General features: G+C 37.9%; 1 protein-coding gene across 17 annotated transcripts in view; it reads right to left on the reverse strand.

Moving 5' to 3' along the window:
- The window catches only part of Baz2b (bromodomain adjacent to zinc finger domain 2B), a 325,749-nt gene that overhangs the window by 51,018 nt on the left and 247,618 nt on the right, over positions 1-27,113 (reverse strand). For 16 of the 17 annotated variants that reach the window (XM_052723268.1, XM_052723263.1, XM_052723267.1 and 13 more), the window contains 7 exons: positions 23,176-23,773; positions 20,627-20,911; positions 19,541-19,601; positions 18,719-18,827; positions 7,776-7,986; positions 2,440-2,532; positions 2,272-2,333 (listed from right to left, as the gene is read on the reverse strand). In XM_052723268.1, the coding sequence (XP_052579228.1) occupies positions 2,272-2,333; positions 2,440-2,532; positions 7,776-7,986; positions 18,719-18,827; positions 19,541-19,601; positions 20,627-20,911; positions 23,176-23,773 (1,419 nt within the window). The remainder of the gene's footprint in view (positions 1-2,271; positions 2,334-2,439; positions 2,533-7,775; positions 7,987-18,718; positions 18,828-19,540; positions 19,602-20,626; positions 20,912-23,175; positions 23,774-27,113) is intronic. The other variant, XM_052723270.1, reaches the window with a different exon arrangement.

The raw sequence follows: 27,113 nt of genomic DNA on the forward strand, positions 1-27,113 counted from the left end.
CATTTAACTCTAGGCTGCCCGATTAGAAACTCTAACTTCTAAATTCCAACTCTACAGGAATTTGCTGTGGTCACATTTCTCTAGTTAACTCTGTAAGAAACATCAAAGATAATGAGACAGACGTCAAGTCAGGCAATTGAGTTAGGAGCTATTTATACAGTAACACAACTGATTTCATTTAAAACAATACACTTTCCCACTTCCTTTGTTTAAGTGCTGGATGAGCACGTGGAGATGGGGAACAGCTCACACATCTGTCAACTAATATTTTCATTATTTTTAAAAATTACTTCATTTTACCCAAGTTATTTTGTAAAGTAGAAAGGAGAAAGGTAATACAAATACAAGAGAGAACTCTGGATATGGCGAATAACACTCTTTGAAAATATTCAGAAGCAATAAGGGCAAACTGTTTTCCAGAACACCTAGATTTAGTTTTTTACTAATAGGGCACATGTATTATTTACTTACTTTTAATTAATTAAATTTATTGTGTGTGCATTACTGTAGGTGTGGGGTACACATGTGCCATACTGCCCCTGTGGCAATCAGGTGACCATTTGTGAAGTTGGTCTTTCCTTCTACTATGTGGCTTCCAAGGATTAAACTCAGGTCAGGCTTATACTGTTAATGTTTTAAACTCCCCAGTTTCCAACTGGGATGTTCAAGGAATATCCTCTACCCACTGACACATTAACTTAAAGTTTGAAAACAGTCTCAGGGTACCAACTTGAATTCAATGTCTATGAGAATATTAAGATACTTATAAATATTACATATGTAATGCCTTATATAAAATCTCACTTCTTAAAGAACTTTAAGAAAAAAAACTTGATTTAAAAATGGGGGAAGTTCTTATAGGTTTTCCTCTAGGACCATGATCTTTCCATCAACAGGTTCTTGCCAGGTTTATAGTACTAGACCTGAACTGCCCCTTAGTGAATGGGTCTTAAGTCCACTCAGACAGTTGTTAGTTACTCCCGAGATATTAGTGCCACTGCTGCACAACAGGGCACCAGGCTGGCTGTTCTTCACCATTTTGCTAAATGGATATAGTATGCAACTGTCTTCTAAATACTCATCCTTAAATAAACAAAGAAGTGCAGCTCACACCCTCATAAACAAGTTTCTGTTTGCATTAATGGAGGCTGTAACAGAGAACCACAACTGGTCATACTGCAGAAAAAATGGACTGTAGAGTGCCCATCCCCACCTATCAGACAACGACTCCACTCAAGTTTCAGAGACATCATGGAAGAGGGGAAAGCTGTAAGAGCCAGAGGGTTAGGGGCCTCCTGTAAAATAGTGTCTTTTGGAAATGACAGGAATGTTGGAAACGTGAACTCAACAATGTTTGCCTACAAGACCATACCAGCTGATATTCCACCATGGGTAGGGGAAGAGTTCACAAGCCCTTACTTGACAGCTACAGACAGCCAATGCCTTTGGAAGGAGGGAAAATCAGTTTTTCTTCAGGAGTGAGTCCCCTTGACAAGTTGCCTGTAGCCCAGAGGTCAGCCCCACACCCATGTACATATGAACAATACTAGCTGGACTCAGGAGGATGGAGATCTCACACACACACGCACACGCACACACGCACGCTCAGTTAGTAGGGTTTACCTCGCAAATATGAGGACCTAAGTTCAGAACCCACATTAAAAAACAACAACAACAAACTAGGTCGGGAAAGATTACTCCGCAGTTAAGAATCCTGATTACAGGGGATGGAGAGATGGCTCAGCATTTAAGAGCAACTGACTACTCTTCCAGAGGTCCTAAGTTCAATTCCCAACAACCACATGGTGGCTCACAACCATCTATAATGAGATCTGGTGCCCTCTTCTGGTCTGCACAGACACATGCAGGCAGAACACTGTATACATAATAAATAAACATTAAAAAAAAATAAATACTGATTGCTTTTGTAGAGGACTTCAGTTCAGTTCCCAATACCCACATGGTGGCTCTTAACTACTTTAACACTATTTCCAGGGGATCCAATGCCCTCTTCTGGTCTCCATGGATACCAGGCATAGATGTGGTAAAAATACATACATGTAGACAAACACTCATTCATATAAAATAAAAATAAATATTTCTTGAAATATAAAAAAAATTTTAAAGGAGAAAAATTTTAAGATGGTACCTTCCTAAACAGACAGAGACATTCACATATAACAGCAGCTATGCAGGAAACGCAGGTGAGTACCATGCCCGTGTACACCAGGCAGATTCACATCAGAAGTTCGTCCCAGCACATGAACATACCTGCTGCTTCATAATCTTCATCTGTTCTTTCTGCTTCCGCTTCTCTTCTGCAGCCATTATTGCTGTTAAGGGAACCCAAAGCACGCCTGTCAGCACAGAAACACAAGGAAGGGCAGCCCTATGAAGGCCCAGCTCCCCCCTTTCAACGCATACAAGTCATCTATCTACCTTGCTGTTTTTTAGCTTCTTTGGCAACCCGTGCCTGTTCTTGCTTTTGAAGTTTTCTTAAAAGCTTTATTTGTGCTGCTTGTCTGGCTATTTCTGAAAAACACAAATTTCAAAGGGTTTTAGTGACAGCATTACACACGAGATAAATCTCAAAGAATAACTGTGAAACTGGTGCTGTGTCACCACACATGACGAAACATTTAAGAAAATTGCCTAAGGGACTTTGGAGTCCCTCTCATTGAGAGATGGAATAAACTCAGCCCCTAGATTCTGAGTTCAGCCAATGGTCTCCCCTGGGCAAGAGGATGTTAGCTGAAACGAAAGCAGAGCTTTCAAGTAGAGAACAAGTTTCACATGTTCTCTACTGCCCCTGTGCCTGGCCCACCAACCAAGGACATGTTTCCAATAGGCTGATGGGTATTGAACACATGGAACCAATTGAACCCACACATGTGAATAATCCCAGCCAAGACCAACAGAGCTGCTCTCACTGATTCCATCTGGAAAAGGGATTAGCTTTTAGTGCCCTGTGTCACTGAGATTTAGTGGTTGGTTGTTAGTGTGGAAATGGGTATGATGGATACAGAAACCATACAATGTCATTGTTCTCAATAGCAAGCGCAACTGAATGCTATTAACTCTAAAAGGGATGTATCATAATATTACCTGGAAAATAATTTTAGAAAGTACCACTTTACAACACAGAATAACAGTTCTAAATTTTGTAGCTGATGAAGATATAAGGAACCTATAAACTATATTAATTGACAATGACTATGTATTTCTACCATTGATTGAATGTGGGTAATGCACTGAATTTACATGATTTTATTTAATCTTCATAGCTATTTTATAAGGTAAACAATATTACACACAGTATATAAATAAAATGTGTAAGGCTCATAGAAGTTACAGAGCGGTCAAAGCACAAGCTCACATCTGTAGCTGGAGTTTTCCTGCCTGGCCCACGGTCAGGGCAAATCTCTCTCACCTGCCAGTCCCACAGCCGCTCAGACCCAACCAAGTAAATACAGAGACTTATATTGCTTACAAACTGTATGGCCGTGGCAGGCTTCTTGCTAACTGTTCTTATAGCTTAAATTAATCCATTTCTATAAATCTATACCTTGCCACGTGGCTCGTGGCTTACCGGCATCTTCACATGCTGCTTGTCATGGCGGTGGCTGGCAGTGACTCCCTCTGTCTTCCTGTTCCCTCCTTTCTCCTCTCTGTTAGTCCCGCCTATACTTCCTGCCTGGCCACTGGCCAATCAGTGTTGTATTTATTGACCAATCAGAGCATTTGACATACAGACCATCCCACAGCACACATCTTTCTGAACTGCCCGTCTACATTTCACTATGAGGAAAAACCTTGAAGCAGCATTTGAATGTTTTCAGGGTTCTAGTAAGTTAGCTATATAATCTATGAATTGATGACCATTAATTTTCTATCATAACAATTTTGAAAGGAAAATGGATATGAGTCTAATTTCATGTAGCAAACTATAGATATTACTGAAGGGAAAACAAAACTGATGCTAAAATACATTTCAACCTTCCAATAATGTTCACTATTTGGAAATCAGAGGCACCATGAAAACTTTCTGAGTTATGCAAAAGATCTCCTATATAGTAAACACCTTGGAAATGAATACCTCTAAACTGGCATGCAGAGAAAGCAACCTCTGCTAACAATATGCTAGAAGACAATCATAATACCGAAACAATAACACATTTTCAATATTTAAATATTAATATTTAAGAACCAAATGTGGGTTTTTTGTTTTTATTGAACTCTGATTTAAACACTCAACATTCTCTTAAGTTGAAAAGCACATTTGATTTAGAAAAAAACAGTTCCCTAAAAAAGTTACATAAGTTGATCTTTCACTCTAAGCTCAATTCTTTCTCTAACAGAAGAATGGGCCTTTATAAATTCTGAAAATGTCAAAATGAAATCAATAATTTTTAACCAATAAATAGATGCTAATAAAATTTTTAAAAATATATCTGCCTTAATTTCAAAGATAAGTATTTAGTTTCAAATAAACTCATACCACACAGAATTAGTGAGACATTTCTTTGGACAGAATATTCTGAAGCCCCGCAGCATGACTAAAATCTGAGGCTATCAGACAGTTACCTGCACTCCTTCTTAGCAGTCCTGGGGACAGCACTGTGTCCCCATCTCCAGTTCTGCAACATCCAGCGCTAGCTGCTAGTTTCTGCTCTACACAGCCTGAGGTACTGGTGTCAGTCAATTAACACCCAGGTTTTAGTCACACGCACTGAAAGCCATTATCATATGGAAACTGTGTCAGATTTAATCTTTATTCTCTGATAATTTAGAGCTCTCTCAGTTTTACAGTGTTTGGAAATGTGTTCAAAACGTACATTTATCATATTCTTAACTAGTCTGCAAACTTAATCAAAATTTTCAGCATACTTTAAATCCTAGTAGAATAATAATATGTAACAAAATCTTGTAGAGGACTGGAGAGACGGCTCAGGGGTTAAGAGTGCTGACTCTTCTTCCAGAGGACCTGAGTTCAATTCCCAGCACCCACATGGCAGCTCACACCTGTCTGAAACTCCAGTTTCAGGGGACCCTGACATCCATGGCAAAGCTACAAATGCACATAAAAATAAAATAAAATATACGAAAAAAAAACCTTGTAGAATCCTCTCAAATAACCCCTTTAAATTGTTTGAAATTTTAAAATAGGTGTTAAACAATTCGTTGTTACTTAATCTCTACAAAGGGGGCGCACAACAAGTCATACACTTGTAATCATAAAAACTATCATTTACTTATTTATTGCTATGTACAGGCGTATGTGGGTGGGTGGGCCACGGCAGGCATGTAGAGGTCAGAGGACACCTTCGTAGAGCCATGTCACTCCTTCCACGTTGACGTGGGAGTCCCAGGGACAGAACTGAGATCACAAAGCCTGGGCAGGAATAACTTTACCTTGCTAGCCTGAATGTAGTAATCATTCACTGTAAATATTTAATGCTGTGGCAAGGGAGATGCTCAGTGGATGAGGACTGTCACCGCCAAGGCTGACGACCTGAATTTGATCCCTAGAACTCACATGGTGAAAGGAAAGAACCGATACCTGCAATTTGTCCTGTGACTTCCACGGTGTGGGGGACACAAGTGCCCCTACTCTCCTTAGTAAGTTAATAAATGCAAAAATAACGAAAACACTAAGTGCTTGTTTTAATGGAGATAGAGAATATATACACATACACACACTAACAATAAGGCCTAAGTGAAGCCCATTACAACCAGAGACAAACATGTCATGGAATAAAATCAATTTGAAATCTAGGATAAAAAAATTCTGGGTAAAAGGACAATTAACTTCTTTGTTACAATAGAGTTAATTTTTCAAATTTAAATGCTCTGTTTTAGATAGTATATAAGGGTATATGTATTGGAAATGAAAACATATAAAAAAGACATTTTGGCTACCAGTTCACTTCAAGCACTCATTTCTAAATATAACGCATTACACAAGCCTCACAAGAGTCATGGCTTTATTGATAATAATTGTTAGAACTCAGGGCCGGCAATAGAGTTCAGTGGGTGAAGGGACTTCCTAACAAGACTGACAATCTGTGTTTATTCCCAGGGCCCACATGGTGGAAGGAGAGGACTGACTCATGCAAGGTCTCTTCTGACCACCAGACATGCGCTGTGGGAAGCACACCCATACATATATGTGCACACATGTGCATGCACACACACAGGGAAAAAGACAATTGAAAATGCAATTTTAAAAACTGTAAACTAAAGCTGGGCATGGTGGTGTGCACTTTTAATCCCAGCAATCGGGAGGCAGAAGCAGGCAGATCTCGGAGTTCGAGGCCCGCTGGGTCTGCAGAGTTAGTTCTAGAACAGCCAGGGCTACACAGAGAAACCCTGTCTTGAAACACCAACAAAAAACAAAACAGCAACTTTAAACTAATTTTAAAGCTCACGCATGTCTCTTGATATATTTATTGTTTTGTTTTTAATCATCACTAAACTATTTGGAAGATGGAAGTATTAAGATGAAGGAAATAACATTAAAAAATCAACTGTTTTAAGGCAGAGAAAGACTAAAGCTATATCAAGTTAGATGCTAGCCAGTAGTTACTGTAAACGCTATTAGATGAAGTATGAATTGGAACATCTGTTTTAGAAATAGTATTTGACTGCTGATTCACCTGGAAACGATGGGTGTTTATGAAATATATACTTATAAATGCTTACCATGTGTTTATTATTACATTGTATGTGATAGTGAAGAGTCATCAAAGACACAGCGTTCTAACGGGGATGATAAAGAAGCACGCGCATCACTAACTGCTGAGCCACCGGAACATGACCAAGATCAAGCTGACAGGGCATACATGGGAAGCCCATTTTAGAAATGAACAAAAACTTGTTAGGACTCCACTGATGAGTGACAACAAGAGCTTTCTTTTAAAGTGTTTTGTTCTACGAGCCTTTGCTATGTATTATGATTGATTTACAATGAACAGAAATACATTTTGTGTATTTTTTCTAGGTTTTATAGAGATAAAACATTCTTGAAATGACATAAAATTCTGATAGCCTTTTTAATATAATTTTAATTTTAAAAATTTAAGCCATCAGTCATCTGTACATATATGCTTACAAGTTCAAGATATTTACACAAGATGATATGCTTAAGAGAATCTAAAGGTTTCCCTTTTATACGAAATAACTCAAGACTCCACAGCAGAACATCTATTTTTATCTTAGTTGTCCCTTGTCATAAGGAGCAGCTCCAAGGTAATTTATGTACGATTTTGAATAATAAGCACATTTCTGATCATTATGAGTACTTTGAACTTAATATACCCGCTCTCTGGTGCCCTTGTCACATCTTCTAAAACACACTGACCACTTCAGCATTCTGAAATTCATACCCAGACTTCAGGAGACTCCAAACTAAAACACTGGGGATAGTTACCATAACTACCTGGAGTTCTCTGAAAATTGACCCACAGACCCACATATTTTGGCATTATTTCCATGTACACTTCAAGGGATTGGGAGCTGTGAAAAGGAGAATCCTGTTGGCACAACCTTAGGGCATGTGCCAAGGGCTGGCTGATCCCTTCCCGTGCAAATCTCAAGAGTGCAACTGTAGCACACAGGGTCGATGGGTCTGTAAACACAACTCTTGAGATCTGGTTATGCATTCAAAGAACTGCTCATTTGAGAGCAGTGTCAATCACTTCCAAGTCAAAAGGACAAGAAGGTTGACTCCTGGGCTTTTGTAAGATCGCTAGTGACAGAGAACAGATGCTTCTTACCTTGAGCCTGCAGTTTCCTTAGTAATTTTGCGTCTGTGTTATCCAGGAACTCAGCGCTGCCGACGTTGGGAGGGCGGCCCTTCCGGCGCTTCATCCTGGACTCCTCTCTTGCTCTTGGTCTATCTGGATTGGGTGGTCTTCCTCTTCGCCCTTCCATTGCCCTGATACGAGGAATGACATCCTCTTCTTTCAAAAGACACCACTGCATTCCCTGTTAATTAATAAATTACAGAAGTAAATATTACAAACAAAATAAAAATAAGGGATCAACATAATAGAAAATTCTAGTTAAAAATCATAGTTTTTTTTAAGTTTATAAAACTGGTATAAAATTTAACTTACTAAAAACTAAATTTAGATTAGTAATTTTTCTATGGTTTATCTTTAATAATTCTTAGTCAAATTATTTATTCTTGAATTAAGTATGTAGACAGATTTGTATCTATATCTATAAGCATATAGAGAGATATAACATAATCATCATTTCTGAATACAATTATGACCAAGTTGGTAGACATTTGAAAGCATTAGTTGTGTGATACCTTCCCTATGGGTTATTCTTGAGTGTTAATAGTTCACCAAAAACATTAGGCTATCCAGATATCAGACAAACCTTTTTCTCAGATGAATATTATAGCTACTACATGAGAGAGAAAGTTAAAATATTAGTCTGTTGTAATCAGTAAGGAGTAACAGTTGTCCTTGAATGGGTTTCATTTCATCAAAAAAGAGACAATCATGCCAACACCAGCCTCTTGATGGAGGCGCATGTCACCTTAAAGTAATCTTATATCTACCCCCAGGCAAACCTGGACTGGATGAAAATTCAAGACTTAATCATTATAACTTTAAATTCGAGACTGGACAAGAAGAATCTCTTTAAAATACATGCAAAACCCAGTTTGAAGAAATCAACAAACGATTTGGCCTCTTCAACAAGTAAATTATGACAAACTTAACCAACAGGACAGGAAAATTATGTAGACTTTAAAATATTTATCAGTCTCAATTTATCAGTCTTACTTGGCAATTGATCTAAACGAATGATTGAGGACTTTTAACATTGAAAATTGTAACAAACAATGACATTTGAAAGCACCAAGCAAAAAAAGCAACCATTTGAAAACAATGATGGAACCTATTAATTACAAATATATTTGCTAAAGGAATAGAAAATAGCTACAAATCCACAGCAGAAGTCCCATTTTGTTCAGGCACTCTGAAGTCATATACTTTGATCTTCGTAACACTTCTAACTTATATGGATGGCACTGTTTATTGTTTTAGAGGTACCAAGAAAGCAAGGAATAAAACTGTGATTCAATTTGAAAACAAATGTCACACTTTGACACAACATGCTCTTGACATTGTATCAGAGGTTACGAAGATATTCTTCTATCTTTTGATATAGAAGTATATATAAGTTGATGAGTGATTGATCACAACTTTTAGGACTATATCAAGCCAAACTGTGACTAAAAGACTAGTGCATGTATTCCACATCTACTTGCTAAAAGTAAAAATCTAATACTAACTCTTCAGCGACTTGCATGCTAAAATAACTTTAAATCTATTTTGAAAAAAATTGTTTTCTCTAAAGATTAAGAAAAAGTCAATAGAATCAACAGTTGCACAGAGTCCATTTCAGGCCACACACGAGTTCAGAAAGCCATCAGCACAGATAGGTTAGAGTAAGCTGTGCTCGCCACCAAGGGAGGCTTATTAGTAGTTGTTCACTCTTTTGTTGTTAGGATTTTAGGCATCAAAGCAGCATGAATGACACAGATAAAGTGACATTCATGACTGAATGACCTGAGCATAAGGAGTCTGTAAACAAATCTGCATTCTGTTTCTAAGTATCTTATTAATAGGAAAACCTATTTCAAGGGTCTTACATGAGTATCTTTTCTTACTAAATATGGTTTTTATATAGTGCTTTGACATTCACTCAGGAAAACTTCCTCCTGTCAGCAAGCACAGTATGTTAGTGCTTGAAACTTATCAGACAACAGTGCCTTTATAACTTACATTTGTGCCTGTGGCATTTAGAAAGCAAATACTTAGCTGGACAGTAGTGGCCCAGCACTTGGGAGGCAGAGACAGGTGGATCTCTGTGAGTTCAAAGCCATCCTGGTCTACAGAGTGAGTTCCAAAACAGTCTCCAAAGCTACAGAGAAACCCTGTCTCAATAAACAAACAATAAAACAAAACAAAACAAACAAAAAACAAATACAAAGGGGATCGCATATGTTCAGTTAGACATAATGTCATCTAACTCTTGGCTTTCAGAAAACAAGAAAAGGAAAGTTAGGAAATCCCATTGAATAGTCAAATTATTGTGGGTAAGGACATACAGTCCAGATCTAAGTATCCATCTCTTGAGGAGAAGTAAATTGAATTCATAATACTTGACTAGCTCTTGTGAGTCAGAAATTATATGTTAAAAAGTTAGTTTATGTGAGCGGCCGGCTTGGGTTCCCCAGCAATAGTGGAGAATGCTTGTTTTTTCTTTTCTTTTTTTTTTTTTTGGTTTCCCCTTTGGTTTTTTTGGGGGTTTTTTTTTTTTTTTTTTTTTGAGACAGGGTTTCTCTGGGTTAGCTCTGGTTGTCCTGAAACTCTGTAGACCAGGCTGGCCTCGAACTCAGAAATCTAGGATTAAAGGTGTGTGCCACCATGCCCAGCCATTTATTTTTTTCTTAAATTTTAAGGTTTAAGACTAAAAAATGTTTCCTAGAAATAGTATTTCTTGACTAAGATTTAAAAGACACATATAAAAAGAGAGATTATGGAGATGATCAAAGATTGTTTATTATTTTATAATCCTTTGTGAAGGGTTATTAATTTATATTTTTACATATATTTTCATAAGAAAGGAAATATGAGATAAGTGAAACTGTGCTGTAAGATGCAATGTATTATTATTTTTAAGTTAGACTCTCGATGTGTTATTTCATACAATAGCTAAAGGATATCTGGGACTCAATGACAAATGGGTGGCAGGAAGCAAAGGCAGGCATCTGAAGCACAGCCAGTGCTCCTTCTGTGGAGCCACCGTCCGAGCTCCAGAGTGACAGCATTTGTGACAATGTGCCTCAGGCCCTGGCGTCTCTAGTGTAGGTGACTCAGGGCCACATCACCAACAGTAATGAACTGAAAGCTTTAGAAGTCAGGGTAGGAAATTATTATCCCAATGGACCATATACACATTGTGAGACTCTGGAATGGGGATTCAAACTAGAAGAAGGTCAAATGCTTAAAGTCTTATAGGGGAAGAAAACAAAAGCTGAAGACTACCTGATATGAAAAGGGAAGCCTGAAGCCAGCCAGAAAGAAAACTGAACAGGAATCATCATACTTAGATAGTCATGGGTGTGCTCTCACATCTCAATCCTGATTTGATATTATGTCCTAACAATAAATGAGTCCGGGGGACCAAGTAAGCCAAGTGACCCGTTTGCCAAATTTCTCAGGATCACTTTCCTCAGTGTTGTGTCACCAAGACTGGTGTGGAGCTATGATTCTATTCTTCTAAAGGCTGATTTCTCAAGTTAACTCTTGAGAGGCTGGCACATTTGAAATGAATGAGGGATACTTTTTTTCTTTTCTTCTTTTTTTAACTTGAGGCTACACTTGCATGGATGGGCTCTTTATCATCTAACATCCCTGTCTCTTGGAAGTAAAATAACCGTGGTCTATGGTTGAAGTAGATTAATGCATTTGTAGTGACAATTTTATATCTCTTAGTCATTTACTTAATAGATTATTCAAACAGTTTCACTAAATTTTTTTTTAGTAAAATTAACAGCCTAAAAATAAAGTTGTTTTAAAAAACAAAACAAAACTAAAACCAACTTCCTTCTGAAAGTGTGCTTTGAGTCTTACTTTCTATTAACTCCCATGAAATGTTTCCGAATGTCATACCTAAAAAAACAAGAATCTTTAAAAAATTTTTTTTTACTTATTTTGTTTCATGTTTATGAGTGTTTTGTCTGCCCCTATGTAAGTGTACTGCATGCATGCCCAGTGCTCACAGAGGCCAGAAGAAGGTGCTGGATCCCTTGGGACATGGGTTATCTGTGGTTGTGTGTGTCCTCTGGAATTTGAGCCATCTGTGGCTGTGAGCTGTCATGTGGAGGCTAGGAACTGAGCCCTGATCTTCTGCAAGCGTAGCCGGTCCTCTTCTCTGCTGAGCCATATCTCTAACTCAGAAGAGGAGGGATATGAAAGACCTGGTGATGCGCATTTCCATTCCAGGTGAGGGAATTAAATAAGCGTTAGTGCTTCAAAGTGACATAGGATGCTGACTTACAAAGATTAGAAGTCTCAGAAAAATCGTAGGGCATGGAGCAAAGCATGTGTATCAAATCCTTTTTCAAAGATTTTGACAACTTATGATTTAATAAAAATGTTAAAATTAACATGAAGAAAAGTGGGATTCTATTGGGTTTCCCTAGGCCTGGTGTCTACTTTCCATTGCTTTCTACTTAAGAACAGCACAGAGAGCTTCATGTACTTCACATGAAGGGCACTGGGCAATCGTAATCTCATCAGTTATACAGCTCATTAGTGCCAAACAGTATTTTAAGTAGCATTTAAGAGATATGAAAGACCAAGAATAGCTTTCTCTCAGAGAACAGGGGTGTCACCCATGAAACATGGTGGAAAAAGGTGTGGTTTGATACAATTATCTCCACAGTGTTGATTATGCTGTCCACCTGATCAAATAGGTGATCCCTAAGATCACAACTTTAGAGGACGAAGTAACTTCTGTGCATGGGTCAGTGGTTCAGAAAACAAAGGATGTGAAGAGAAGGGACTCCAAAGTGACTCAAAATGGTCTATAGTAGCTCCACACTTGGGCTTACGTGGTAGGCCATCTGGTACAGGGCTCTTTTAGCCACTAAAATCCTACCTGGTACACGAGAGACATGAATCGGCAGACCTCTCCCCTGTCCGTGCTGATCGTTCATGTTCCCAGAGTGCATATGTGCCAGAGCTAGACTGCACAGGGGTGGCAGTTAACAGCAAAGCTGGCCTAGAACTCTGGTTGTTGACTCCCAATCTTTGGTTCTCTACTTAATTAAAAATAATCACCAGCACCACAACTGTGCTGACACCACGTGGTGCCCAAATTATTACGATTGCCCCTTTTACTCTTCACCAGAAAAGCTCTTTCATTTGAGTTGAACAGCAACAGACTAACATGAAATTCACCAGGTAATACACTTCTTTGTGACTTCTATATTAATGTACTATCTGGTTTCTCCACTTATGTTAGTTTTTCTTCATATTTAGACTTCCCACCTTCATTTCTAAAGTAACAGGTATGCTCACAATTTCCTTTTTGGGGAAAAAAAATGTCTTTGGGGAAAATTTGGGGACATTATTTGTCATAAATATTTATAAAATGACTTTAAAAAGGCTATTTTTTGAAAGAAACACATTTTACTTTTCTTATGGTGTAACGTCATTAAACAGAATCCTTCAGAAAACTTCTGAATGGTGTAACTCACTTCTCCTTTGGGCATCTTTCCTTCCCTTGCCCACCCTCTTTCGGGATCCCCTTGCTGTCTTTTCTTTTCGTTTCTTTCTTAGACTGAGGAAGAGTAGGTATCCAATGTCCTAAACGCCTCTGAACTTATTTGGTGAAAAATATGGAATTATTTTTAAAAGTTATGCTTAATTAAATACTTCACCTGCTACAGTTCACACACAGTGCTTATCAGAGTGCATTGCCAGGGCTGGAGAGATGGCTCAGGGGTTAAGAGCTGTGGCTGCTCTTCCAGAGGACCTGGGTTCAATTCCCAGCACCCACATGGCAGCTCACATGTTCCAGGGGACCCAACACCCATGGCAAAACACCAATGCACAGAGTGCATCGTCAGACACTTCAAAACAACTCCTATCAACAGCTACTCACTGTGATGCTGTCCTATGTTCCCAGAGGCAAATGTGGGTAAGAGAAAGAACTCTCTCAACTTAACCAAAATCGATCCAGCACAAGCATATTTTCTATTACTTTGGTAACCAAAAAGAGTGAAATAAAATAAAAATTGTGACAAACATAAGGATCAACAAGTTTTTTTATGATGCAATGGAACAGAATTCTGTAGAGACATCTATTTGAATCCTTTTCACTGAGCTGCAAAGAGGCCGTAGTAACAGACATCCGGCTGGAGACAGGTGGCTGGCAGCGCATGGCCTTCTAAGTACTGCCGCTTGTTTCACAGAGTTAATCTTCTAAGATGAGGTTTTTTATGGAGACTGTAAGAGCATTTGAAATCTAGCTAGCAACAATGCTACCCTTCACTCATCTTACAGAGCTCTCCGTGAACTCAAACAAACAAAACTCTTCAAGAACACAGGTTTGCTTGGCCTCCTTCCTTTTAGGGCCAATCTCTTGAAATAAGGGCGTCTGCTTTAGCTGTTTGAAAGAGAACCACTACACTGTTGTTCTTCACTTCAACTGTGACATGTAAAATGGTTCCCACCTTTCATCTTGTTTAATATACACAATCACTATCTTCAACCAGTGTTTGCCATCGTCTAATACATATAGAATTACTACCTTAAGCTGCTAAATACTGAATAAAATGGTTAACTTTTACAAAATGCTTTTATCACTGCAAACATTACTTTCTAGCAGAAATTACCTCCTAAATTTTACCTATCTGATAAGAGTTTTGGAATATTTTTAATTATTTACTGCTTTAGGTAAAATTAGAATGAACAATTGGTGTTCCCCTGGCATATCATAAAAGGAAGAATAAAGACATGACGTAGAAAACATATTCCAAGTCGGGCAGTGGTGGTGCACGCCTTTAGTCCCAGCAATCAGAAGGCAGGGGTAGGCAGATCTCTGTGAGTTCAAGGCCAGCCTGGCCTACAGATCAAGTTCCGATAGCCAGAACTACACAGAGAGACCCTGACTGGAAAAACTAGAAAGAAGGAAAAAAAAAAAAAAAAGAAAGAAAGAAAATATATTTCCAAGGAAAGCTATTAATTTGAGTAGTTAAAATGACAATAAATTTGTACAAAAACCATTTATTTCCTCTTAAACACCAAATACACATATCACATATAGAGCACCTGATATCCTTATGTTCAATTTTCCTGCATTTTAAAAATAAAAAGTTCTTAGCTTTATTGCATTACAAGGTAGAGAAATATTACTTTGAAAAACAAACTATTTTCGACATCCTATATTTGATTCAAGTAAATTTTAGAACACAGAAAACACACAAAAGAGATGAGTAAAACATGAAAACACACAAAACAGAAGAATAAAACAATCTCTTCTACCATGACCAATTAAAGCCAATATCAGTTTTGACATATTTATGTTTTTCCCCCTTTTTGGATTTTTGTTGGTGTTATATTTTAAAACACAAACCCAATATGCAGACCAGGTTGGCCTCGAATTTGCAATTTTCCCCTTTTCCATCCTCTGCTGGGACTGTAGACATGCAACACCATACTAGCTAGCCTCCATTTGGAGTATGCAGTTGTGTTTTTAATATATGGTTAGCCATCAAACTTTTACACAATTTGTATAAAGTTAGAAGTATTTTATACACAGAGAAAACTATTATTGTGTGACAATAATGCATTTGTGCCAAACCGTATTTTATAACCTCCAAAAATTTAGTTAATCAACTTTCCTTCCGGCTTTGTGCTTGCTGGGTGCTGTTGAATTGGAAAAGTTTGGGAAACTTGGGAAAGTGGTGTTTGTCCTGGCTGGATGCTCTTCCAGTGCAAAGCCTTCATTAAAAAGGGCACTGATGATCACACTTCAGACCTACCCTAGACTATACTGTAGTGGATGGTATTGACAACAATCCCAAAAGGTGACCACCATGGCCAAGAAGGAAGTCACCAAAAGGTCAAAGATCCAGTTCATTGTGAAGGTTTACAACTATAGTAACACCAAGCCTACAAGGTACTCAATCGATAGCCCCTGGGACAAAACTGTAGTCAACAAGGATGTCTACAGAGACCCAGTTCTGAAGTGCAAGGCCAGATGGGCAGACTAGGCTAAGTCTGAGAGGTGGTACAGGCAGCTTCTGATTTAGATTGTTGTTGTTTGTTTTCAACACTAAAGGAAAAAAGAATCTTTCCCATCAGTTACTCTAACAAAAGGATATCCTGTTAATTTTCACAGAAAATTCTTACATAATTATATAAATTCCTAATTGATCCTATGCTTAAACATGAATAATATAATATATAAAATATATATCACTTTGCACCTATAAGAATTTTGAAAGCATGAACATTTCTAATTCTTTAAGTAAAACATTTTCTTGGGTACCTTTAGCCATAGCTCTCTAAAAGTACTTTGAAGTGAATTTAACTAACTTTTCTGAACTAAAAGCTGGTATCAGAGTTCATGTTATCTTCCCTGTACACTCTGAAATGTTGGTTGCTCAACATGCTACAGCTCCAATAATTCATCCAAGTTCTTACCTGAAATTGATTTCAGCAAGACACTCTGCTGAACACTGATTGTGTTTAATAAAAAGTGAATGAATGTCAAAGAACATTCTGCTCTGTGTAATGAGGCCTTATAGATTAAGTCTAATTATATTGATACAATACCAAAAATCCTTCATGTATTGAATAGCAATTAGCTTTCCCCTCAGAGCAAAAGTCTATTGAATAAAAAAACATAAAGATGATTCTGTTATAAAGATCAGAACGATGAATCAAAGATTAAAAAGAAGAATTTCTAATAATTCTTCCTTCCAAAATGTCTGTTAGAAAAAATCTGAAGTAGTATGTAGGGAGTTTATTTAAAACACAGTAGCTCACTCAGATTTAAAAAAAATTTGATGACAAACTGAGTTGAAATAAATTTTAATTTTTAAAAAAATAAGTCAAAATAAGAAAAACCCTATATTTCTATGCAGAAATTTTTTAAAAAATCAAGATTTTTGGTATTGTGAACTAGCAGTAAGGAGACAATTAGAACTGAACACAGCACAGTCCTTATGGTAACACCTGGAAAAGGTTTATGTGCTGTGGATATTGATTGCTCTGTATGCTGTGAATGTGTTGCTCTGATTTGGTTGATAAATAAAATGCTGATTGGACAGTAGCCAGGCAGGAAGTATAGTATAGGCAGGACAAACAGAGAGGAGAATTCTGGGAACAGGAAGGCTGAGTCAGGAGATGTTGCCAGCTGCTGCTATGAGAAGTAAGATGTAAAGTACCAGTAAGCCACAAGCCACATGGCAACTTATAGATTGATAGAAATGGGTTAATTTAAGATATAAGAACTGGATGGCAAGAAGCCTGCCACGGCCATACAGTTTATAAGTAATATAAGTCTCTGTGTGTTTACTTGGGTCTGAGGGGCTGCGGGCCCCAGCAGGACTGGAGAAAGCTCCAGCTACACTTATGTGACTTGTGCAAAGAACACATTTCCAGAGCCCTCAGCTCCTCATTCATTCATTAACAGCTCTGCCTTTGAGGTTATGTGACCTTGGGATCTGCTTAATTTTCTGAGTAAGACAACATGGAAATGCATGCCTTTTCACAAAGAAATTGTTAGTTCCAGAAATCAACCAAACAAACAAAATCAAAAACTTTCTGTGCCTTATAACTGGCCCAAAGGGGAAGAGGCTTGATCAAGAAAACATTATTTACTTTGCTGAGCATCTGAACCTATCTGAAACAGTTTCTTGCATATTATCTCATTTTAACTTGGCCATAATCTCATAAGGCAGAAATGTTACAATTATTATTCTCTATATGATAGATGAAGAAACTGAAGGAGAATGGACATTATTCTATTGTTTGGAATGACAAGACTATACATGGTTAACAAGAATCTACCTTTCATCACTCCCTGAACTAGAAATGCTTTCAACAGGACTGGTAAAGGTAACAGGAATTGAATAAGCATTTACAGGTAAATGTAAGAGGAAAGGGATGATCTCCAAGGAAACATCAAAGAAATGAGACACTCTTGGGAAGCTGTTTTGGGGGAGTGAGTGTAAAGTTGTATATATAATTCACAAGTTCAGAGGCAACTGTGCTAATATGTTCAAAAATGTGCATAATTAATTTAAAGCCCAATTCCTGCAAAACACTAGAATTTCCACTCATCTAATACTAAGGATCTCTACTTCCCAAATTAAAAAAAACATGTAAAGAATGCAATGGATCACATAATGTGGTGTGATCAGATGACAAAATCCTGTCCTCAAACCACGTGGTGTTCAAAATTCTTTTTTGCAGTGTCTCATGAACTGCCAGTTCAAATTAGTTTTTCTAAAACTGTTTTACCTATTTGGGATAAAACTTCAGACAAACAATGCATGTATTTTTATACTTATATAAAGTACAAAACTGTTGATACAATTAATAAGCAGGAAAGAGTTTAGCTAAGTATAAAAAACATCTATTACATCAAAGCCCTCTGTCACTGGAAGAGTGCCCTGAGGTCTTCCTGAGTAATCATCACAACATTGCATGTTAGCTGACAAAGGCAATCCTCTAGAATCAGTGAGACTTACGCATTTAGGTTATAGTACTACTTTTTGGTTCAAAGACTACTTTAAAAGGTGCATCCTTGGGTCATCTCTAGCTTCATAGAAACCACCCACTCTTAGTTTTGCACTGAAGCTAAAATTGCCCCTTGAGATAGCTACTATTCCATTTCTGCCGAGTGAAAAAAACAAAACAAAACATGTTTTTCCATTTCAGGTTTTGATAATTATAAGTCATCTTTGATGTGCAGCTAGCTTTCAAGACATTAATGTCTTGCATATTTCATAAAGAAGCTATATTTAGGTGAGCAATTTAGGTTAAGCACATCAGACCCATACAAGAGAATATTTTGTACCAAGGACCTTCATCTGAGAAAGAAGTGCATTTCCCCTCTGCGTTAGAATGCTGTATCAGAACCAAATGTACAAAACCTGGAGAAACGTATTTACCTTTATCACGTCAGGGTACTGCCTAAGCTTCTTGCTGCATGGAGCATAATATGCCATTTCTCCTTGAAGGCGCCCACCGAAGTTTCTTACCCTTGTCTCTCTCTGCCAGCTACATAACAGAAATGAGCATTGTAAGATACTTCATTTAATTAAGAAAACTTTTTAAAAGTTAAAAAAAGTAACATGCTCTTCAGAAAACATTAAAACGAGAAAAACTAATCATATAACCCAAATACATTTATTTTAAAACAATTTAGATTTTTAGCTAACTAATTCATCTACAGAATTAAAGACTTGACTTGAAACCATTGAACTATCAAGTATTATAGTAATCACTGCTGGAATTACTTTGAGGGCTTACGCATTTGAGTAACTCATCAATTCACATGGACTGTTTCTTTGAACAGCAGAAAACTCCAAGTGCAAAGAGCACACGCACGCCTCTCTAGGTCTGGGCCCTGAACCCAGTCTTAATGGTTACCTGGAACTAGAACCAAATAAACTAATCTTCCCTTGAGTACTTCGGCCTTTACCACGACATCTTTCACTGCTCTTTACTTCTCTCTTGACAAAGCCTTCTGCTAGTATTGTTCGGCTCTCTGACATGTGACTGGCCGTTGGTTCATTCCAGTCACATAGCCCACCCCAACACTGTCCTTCTTTAGGTTCATGAGGCATTAGACGTGCTTTCAGTTTTCTGGTAATTCAACATTTTGCCCTTTGTTATGTTCTAATCACTAATTATGTAGAGAGGAGAGAACAAGAAATCAAGTATATATGAAACATTCAGTCCCTAAGGGAGGAGAGCCTTGTGTGGCATACCCATATTCCAGAGGTACACGCAGCTCGCGTTCATCTGTCACTCGTCTTCTCTTGGATGTACCTTTAAGAAAAGTCAACCGGGACATGAGCTATTCAAATGCACAGGTGACAGTCCTCTGACAGATTATTAGTATATTTATGAAAACTGCATTATTTCTAGGTGTTTTTGACAAAGCACACTATGTAAGACAGAAGCGGTTTCCCCGTCTGCCCTAAGACATCAGGAAGGAAACAGTGGCTAGGTTTCAAAACCAATTCATTTTCTTCGGAAGTCTATGAGATTTTTAGATAGACACTACAAATTTTAAAGGCTGGCTTAAATATTTAAAGACAATTTAATTTCTATGTGCATATATATCCATGGCCCCAAACAGTACCAGGCCTTTAATCAAAACCGCACAGGAATGGGATTGTGATTATATGTGATTATATTATACACTTTTAAGACAAATACAAATAAATATAAAATTAGTAGGACATCATGCTTGTTTGTTGTAAATAAAGCAAAAATTAGAAAGTGCTAATGAAAGTAAAACAGTAGCAAATTACTGTACTATACAAACCCATATTTTCTTAGTTATTGAATGAGAATGCAGAGCAGCCTTGGATTGTTAAATGTAGGAAATTTAAAATGAAAATGCCTAGAAGTTTATAAGAAATCAAATATGTAAAAAGATAGTATGCAATGGATTAAGATGCAATTCACTCAAAAAAAAAAATGAAGATGTTGACTGTACAGTGAGTGGGCAGGCATTTAATTACCCAAGTGATCATTTCATATAAAACACAAAAAATCCAAGTCTGAATTGAATTCCATACTAAATTAAAGGGTGAACATAAAACAAGAAAAGATTTAAAATCAAGAGGGATCATCAATTAGATTCTTAAAATAAAAACCACAGGGGAAAAAAAATTAAAGTCTCAGGCAATGGATGAAATCTTTTCAAAATGCATGTTTCTTAGGCAATCTACAAATCTAGATGCAATATATGGTTACAATGAGCTCCTTCTCCCCAAAGCTGTGTAGACAGCAGTCCCTGCTGCAGTCTGCCTTGACTTTACATGGATAGAAATAAAGTGTAGTACCAGAGTGTGGACTTGCAGTGAGTGTGGAAGAAGTACCAAGGAAAGCAGGAGACGGGGACTCAGAGCACAGGGCAGCAGGAGCAGAGCCTGGGGCGCTTCCTATGTGGAGGTTGTGAGGTGCTGAGTGAGCTGTGAGACTGATGGGGGTGCTTTTGGCAGAGGAGGTTGTCGGGTTGAGGTTCGTGGCAGTTTTCTCTCCTTCTGTGTCACTATCTGAGTCCTCCTGGTCTTTCTCCTCGTCGTCTTCTGAGCCTTCTGTATCTGATTCTGAATTACTATCTGATTCTGGGAAGTAAAGAAGCACTTGGATATTACAACTAGGTCACAACCAATCACCTGAAGTTTGCACCTAAAGGGAGTATTTCAGAACCAGTATTTGCGACTGAGAATTCAAGGAAGCAATTTCCCAAGAGTAAGTGTAAATGTAAAACTTACCATCTCATAAGCTATTTGAGTAAAGTGTGAGACTACAGTTCCTCAAATTCCTCTTAAAACACTTTTACTTAGTATTTGAATTATGAAATAGTTCCCACATGACACTTGACATTTCAGTTCAGCTTAATGCTTTCAAAATTAATTTCAACTTAATAGAGAAAGTTAGGTAAAAGAAGGGATATTGTTGAGCAAACTGACAAGTGCCAGAGTTTACAGTCTCCTGTGCTAATCTCACTGTCCTGGAACAACCATCAGTCTGGCACTTGCGATTCTGCACAAAAGAAAACAATTGTTTAGGGCAGGGTTCCAGTTTGGTGTTCTGCTTTTACAGCTGTAGTTTTCCTAGTTATGTAAAGACTTCATCAGGCGTCTCGAGATTCACAAACTATGCTCACAGGAATAACTATGGAGGGGCAAAAGACTGGCTGGGTGAGGTAGGTCTGTCCTGGCTGTGAAGTTCTATATGTTAACACATATGTTAGTCATACTCCTCTAGCCATGCAACATAGAAGAACGGATTGTTAAACTCTAGATAAACACAGGACTATACCACAGAGATGCGCAGAGCAGCATGTAGGTGGCCCTCATCGCTGTGGTCCTACTGCCTGCACTGAGGTTCAGGAAAAGCTAGTTTTTATAGTAAGCACCTTTCAGGATTTTACATTATGAGGACATTAAATTGTACAATGACTCTTTTCCTATTTACATTGGTTACTAAAAAATTTCTGGCTGACCAGTAATAAATCCACATACAAACATATCTACAAACATATTTATGTAATCTCTGTATTGAAAATTTTAGTTGTCTTGCATTTTATGTGTTTAAAAACAGTCTCTCTTAAACGAAAGAAAATACTACGGAGAAAATGAAAATCTAATCAAGGCTTAAGTTCATGACCCCGTGTTACTTAGCAAATACTGATGTCAAAAAGGACTTGACATTTGTTGTGAGCCTAGCCTTTAACGGCTAAGCTATTCCTCCAGCCCCATTTGGTTCTTTTTGAATGACCATGGTGAATAATTTTAAAGATATCCCGTAATGTTTTAATAAGTAGCAGGAGAGAATAAAATACAACCAAGAATATTTGGACAGCAAATACTGGCCTTGATATAGGTAAAGGACAAAAAGCTGGGGAGAAGGGAAGGGGCATAATGAGGAAAGAGGAAGGGGCAGGGGACTTGGAGCCACTAGGTTTCCTAGTGACTGTACCCAGCAGGACTGCATAAGAAGTTGACTGGACCACGGGCCTGGGCACCAGGTGTTTGTAAGGGTCTACACTTGACTGTATCTAGCAGGGGGAGGTCTTTTGCTCCACCCCTTGGCATTGTTATAAACAGACCTTTGGAATAAAGTTCTGGGCTGGTGGATAAGGATCCAGGCACACCTGAGTCTATCCCGTGTTTTCTCTCTGTTTCTCTCCCCCTATTAAGAAGTCTCTTATCCCTTATTCCTCAAGAGTCCCTGGGGTAAGTAAGTGTGGGGGCTGGTCTCCTACAGTGACTATATTAAAAACATACTGAATGAAATTCTCAAGGAACTAATAGTTCCTGCCCTCCCCAGACAGAGTTTCTCTATGTAGTCCTGGCTGTCCTTGAACTCACTCTATAGATCAGGCTGGCCTCAAATGCAGAGATCCATCTGCTTCTGCTTCCTGAGTGCTGAGATTAAACACATACACCACTACATATGACTCAAAATTATTATTATTGTTGTTGTTGATTCTAAAGAGAGTTTCTCTGTGTCAAACTCAGAGATCTGCCTCCTTCTGCCTCTCATGGTATTAAAGACATATGCCACCACCATCTGGCTAAAAATTATTTTTAAAAAGAGTAGCAATTGTACTGTGGATAAGTGCTCCTGAATTAAGTGAAAATTCAGTAAGCTACTAAAATTGTTCGCTTCATGCGAACATACGCACTTTACAATTCGTCATTTAAATCCAGGTGAATCATAAGCTAAGATTTAACTTAGAACTTCAATATCAACTACTTTTCTAATTTACTGAGTATAAGAAACAGTGAATGACAATGATTTTAAGTGTGTAAATTAAGATTTTTTTAAACCATTTTGGTACATATTTGGAAATACTTTAAATTTTAAAACGGAAAATAACCTGATTGACTGTCATCAGACTCATCCTCTTCATCATCCTCTTCATCTTCTTCCTCATCATCTTCCTCCTCATCCTCATTTGAATCTTCAGAGTCTTTGCTGCTGGGAATGTCTGAATCCGTTCCTCTAAACTGTTCCACCAAAGATTTTGCAGGATGAGAGGGATGCTGTGTTGTCAATGGTGTTACGTTATTGCCAACCACTTTCTCCTTCCCTTGACTGTGCAGTATGGGAGAGGTGGAGGGCAGGCCAGGGGTCTGATTGCCAGTTCTTCTCCCACCTGTGCTCAGGTTGACAGGTGAGGAAAATGGGGTGCTACTGGCAACATTTTCATTCATCTTACTCGGTATTTTAGTTTTGGTAGTAAGTGCTAAAGGAGCTTCTTGAATGACACTTTGAATAACTCCATTTGGTTGGTGGCTCCCTAAAAGTGCATTTGTCAAAAACGGATTAGGGTGGTTGTTTTCTAATGGTTGTTTTGGATGTGCTGGTGAACTAGAGGTTGCTTTTGTGTTTGACAAAGCTGCAATAACCTTCTTCAGGCTCTTCGACGACTCCTGTTTCTTTACTTGTGATGGGAATGTCTGTTTATATTGTTCCTGATGAAATACAAGTAAAAAAGCAAAACAAAAAAACCAATGAGACAGAAAACAAGGACGGCTTCTGTTTGTCAGTATCAGAGTACATACAGCTTCACAGAGAACTTAAAGCATGACCTACAGGGGCTGGGGAAGGCGTGGAAGGCGTGTGTCAGCAATGACAACTGGCGTTGAACCATGGCTGGACTTTTATATATATATTAATAGTCACACTTTTATTCGCTTTATCCACTCAAAAGACCTGTGTTTCTTGACTGTCCCTCTCCTTACTGGTGCTCTCTCTCATTTTCACAATAACCCAGTCCTGAAACTCTAAAAATACCCCCCAAAACTAGTCTATTACCATGTGCTTGGATTCATTCATTAAATAGTGCTCAAACTTTGACCATGCTGTTATTTCTTCCTTTCCAACTCCCAACAAATACTATATAAGAACGCAAACTTTGTATTAGTTTTCTTTTATTAGCTTCTGGGAGCACTGCCAACCTTGTGAATTCAGTAACATGCAAATCATTTCATAATTACTCACTAGCCTTCCTTTCCAGCTGACTGGACTACTGCTAAGGCCAGCGCCATATCACACTTCTCCTCCTCCCACAATCTGCTAAAATCATTTGTCTATATGCATTGTTCCTGACAAGTGAAAGACTGCCCATGCTTCATGCTCTAACTCAGTAGCTTTCCACATTCATCTCAGTCAGAAACATTCATTCTTTACTCCATCCCCGGAGTGATCTACCTTACTAATATCCAACAACGTACTAGTTTTTTGTTTGTTTGTTTTGGTTTTTTTCTCCCCTTTTTTGAAACAGAGTACCATTCATGTAGCCATTATGACCTTGAAGTCCTGATCTTCTGGCGTCTAATTCCCAAGTTAAAAGATTACAGCATGTGCCTCAACATGTGATTCTCTAATTCTGTTCTGATTATACAGGCTTGTATGCATAATGTAAAGAGCTAAGTTTGCATTTCTGATAAATTTCTGTAGCAGAAACTGTCATTTACGGTCTTCCTAAAGCATTACTGAGAGCCCTGTACCTGAAACACACCGAGACTAGTACTGGAGTACCAAATGACTTCTTGAGGAAGAAAGTCTTCTGTTTGCTTATTTCTTGTCCTTTGACATAGAATCTCATTCTATAGCCCAGGTCACCCAGAGTGTCCTCCAACCCACTGCAATTCTCTGGCTTTAGTCTCAGCTGGCATTACAGGCATGAGCCATCATGTACAGCTAGAAAAGATTTTCAAAGCAAAATTTTGAGATATTGGGAGGCCAATGGGGAGTTGGGTGCTAGGCTTAGCAGCTGAGTACTTGCACAAGGCCATGGGTTCAATACCCAGCATGAGAGGAAAACAAGTAAACTTTCACAAGAATAGCCATTATTGTGGGAAAAAATTATAGAAAATTAAGCCATAAAATTTACTTCTATGAATAAAAATGGAAACCAGATATTAGAAACTACTTCAGGGGCTGGAGAGATGGCTCAGTGGTTAAGAGCACTGGCTGCTCTTCCAGAAGACCTGGGTTCAATTCCCAGCAGCCACAGGGTAGCCTACAACTGTCCGCAACTCAAATACAGGGGTTCCCATGACCTCTTCTAGCCTCTGTGAGTACCAAGCACATATGCAGTACTCAAACATACATGCAGGAAAAACCTATACATATAAAATAGGAAAATATTACATCTTTAAATAAGACTACCTGAAAATTTTAAAACTGTAAAATTTATTAGTATAATTGAGATACTATATAATGACTTCGAATGACTAAAATACATTATGTTAATTTTTAAAAGCAGGAGTGGAGAGGTGACTCGGTGGTTAAGAGCACTTGTTGTTCTTGCAGAGAACCAGGATTCAGTTCCCAGAACCTACATGGTGGCTCTTAACCACCCATAACTCAAGTTCAAGATGATCTGACCCCTCTTCTGATCACCTCGGTATCAGGTACACATGTGGTACAAACTATATCAATACAGGTAAAAGACTCATTCAGAAAAAAATTAAATTCTTCAAATAATTCTTTGTAAACAAATGCTACTACATTCTTACTAAATGCAATCCATCACAAAATTTTTAATTAGTATTTATTCAATGTGTTCCTTTTGTGAAAGGAATTTTATACTATGATTCTCAGATAAAATATTTTTATAAATCCAAGATACAATTCTCTGGTAGAAAAATCCAATGTTTCAGCTTTTAAGATGTAGATGTCATATAATAAACCTTTTACTAAGCAATATATGTTTCCTTTTTTTTTTTTTTTTTTTTTTTTTGGTTTTTCGAGACAGGGTTTCTCTGTGTAGCTTTGCGCCTTTCCTGGAACTCGCTTTGGAGACCAGGCTGGCCTCGAACTCACAGAGATCCGCCTGGCTCTGCCTCCCAAGTGCTGGGATTAAAGGTGTGCACCACCACGGCCCGATATGTTTCCTTTTAATACTGGACTGAATGGTTCCATGAAAGCAAAGTTTTCACTGTACATTCATATTTTAAATTTCAGGAACTACTCCTTGCTTTAGCTCTAAACAATCTCATACCATACGTTTATACCCACAGCTTTCAGGAATAAACAAAGGTTACTACATTTTTATTTCAAGGCAAGTCAGGTAATCTTAAGACTACACATACTATCAATTGATGCTATGACAAGTATCTAATAATGGTGTTTACTAGTAGAAAATCTATTGCTGTTTTAAAGCATCAACTACCCACATGCCAGTGTATGGACAGATGGGTTTGAAGGACAGTCCTACATCTAAGGTCTTACTTTATTGGTCCCTATCTCATTTTTTGCAAATGCAAAAAAAAAAATATCCTCCAGGTCTGACTTGACTGACAGATCACATTCTACTTCTGGTCAATATATATATTTTATTCACACATACTAATTTAAATTACATGTTCACAATATAAATGTCAAAGGAATCAATGATAAAATAAATCAGAAATTCATAGCCTAATGACAAGACTGATGAATTAATAGCAGGTAGTGTGGAGCAAAACAGATTGTCATAAGAAATAAACAAAATTCAATGTGTTACAGTGCTCTATAAAGAAAACTATTTCAAGAGAAGTACTCATAATATATTCTGTAATGCTAAATAAGGCATGTGGATAATATCATTGAGAATTGAGTCTAATACAAATGTCTATTCACGAGCCTGGAGAGATGGCTCCAGGTGGTCAAGAGCACTGGTTGCTCTTCCAGAGGACCCAGGTTCAGTTCCCAGCAACCACATGCAGTGTGTGCGCGCACACACACACACACACACACACTTCATTCATACACATTTAAGAAAGAAATGTCTGTTCACATAAAATACTTGCAATTACTTGTGTA

This window comes from Peromyscus californicus, unplaced genomic scaffold (assembly GCF_007827085.1).
Source record: "Peromyscus californicus insignis strain IS unplaced genomic scaffold, ASM782708v3 Scaffold_7__1_contigs__length_154581171, whole genome shotgun sequence".
Classification (NCBI taxonomy): Eukaryota; Metazoa; Chordata; class Mammalia; order Rodentia; family Cricetidae; genus Peromyscus; species Peromyscus californicus.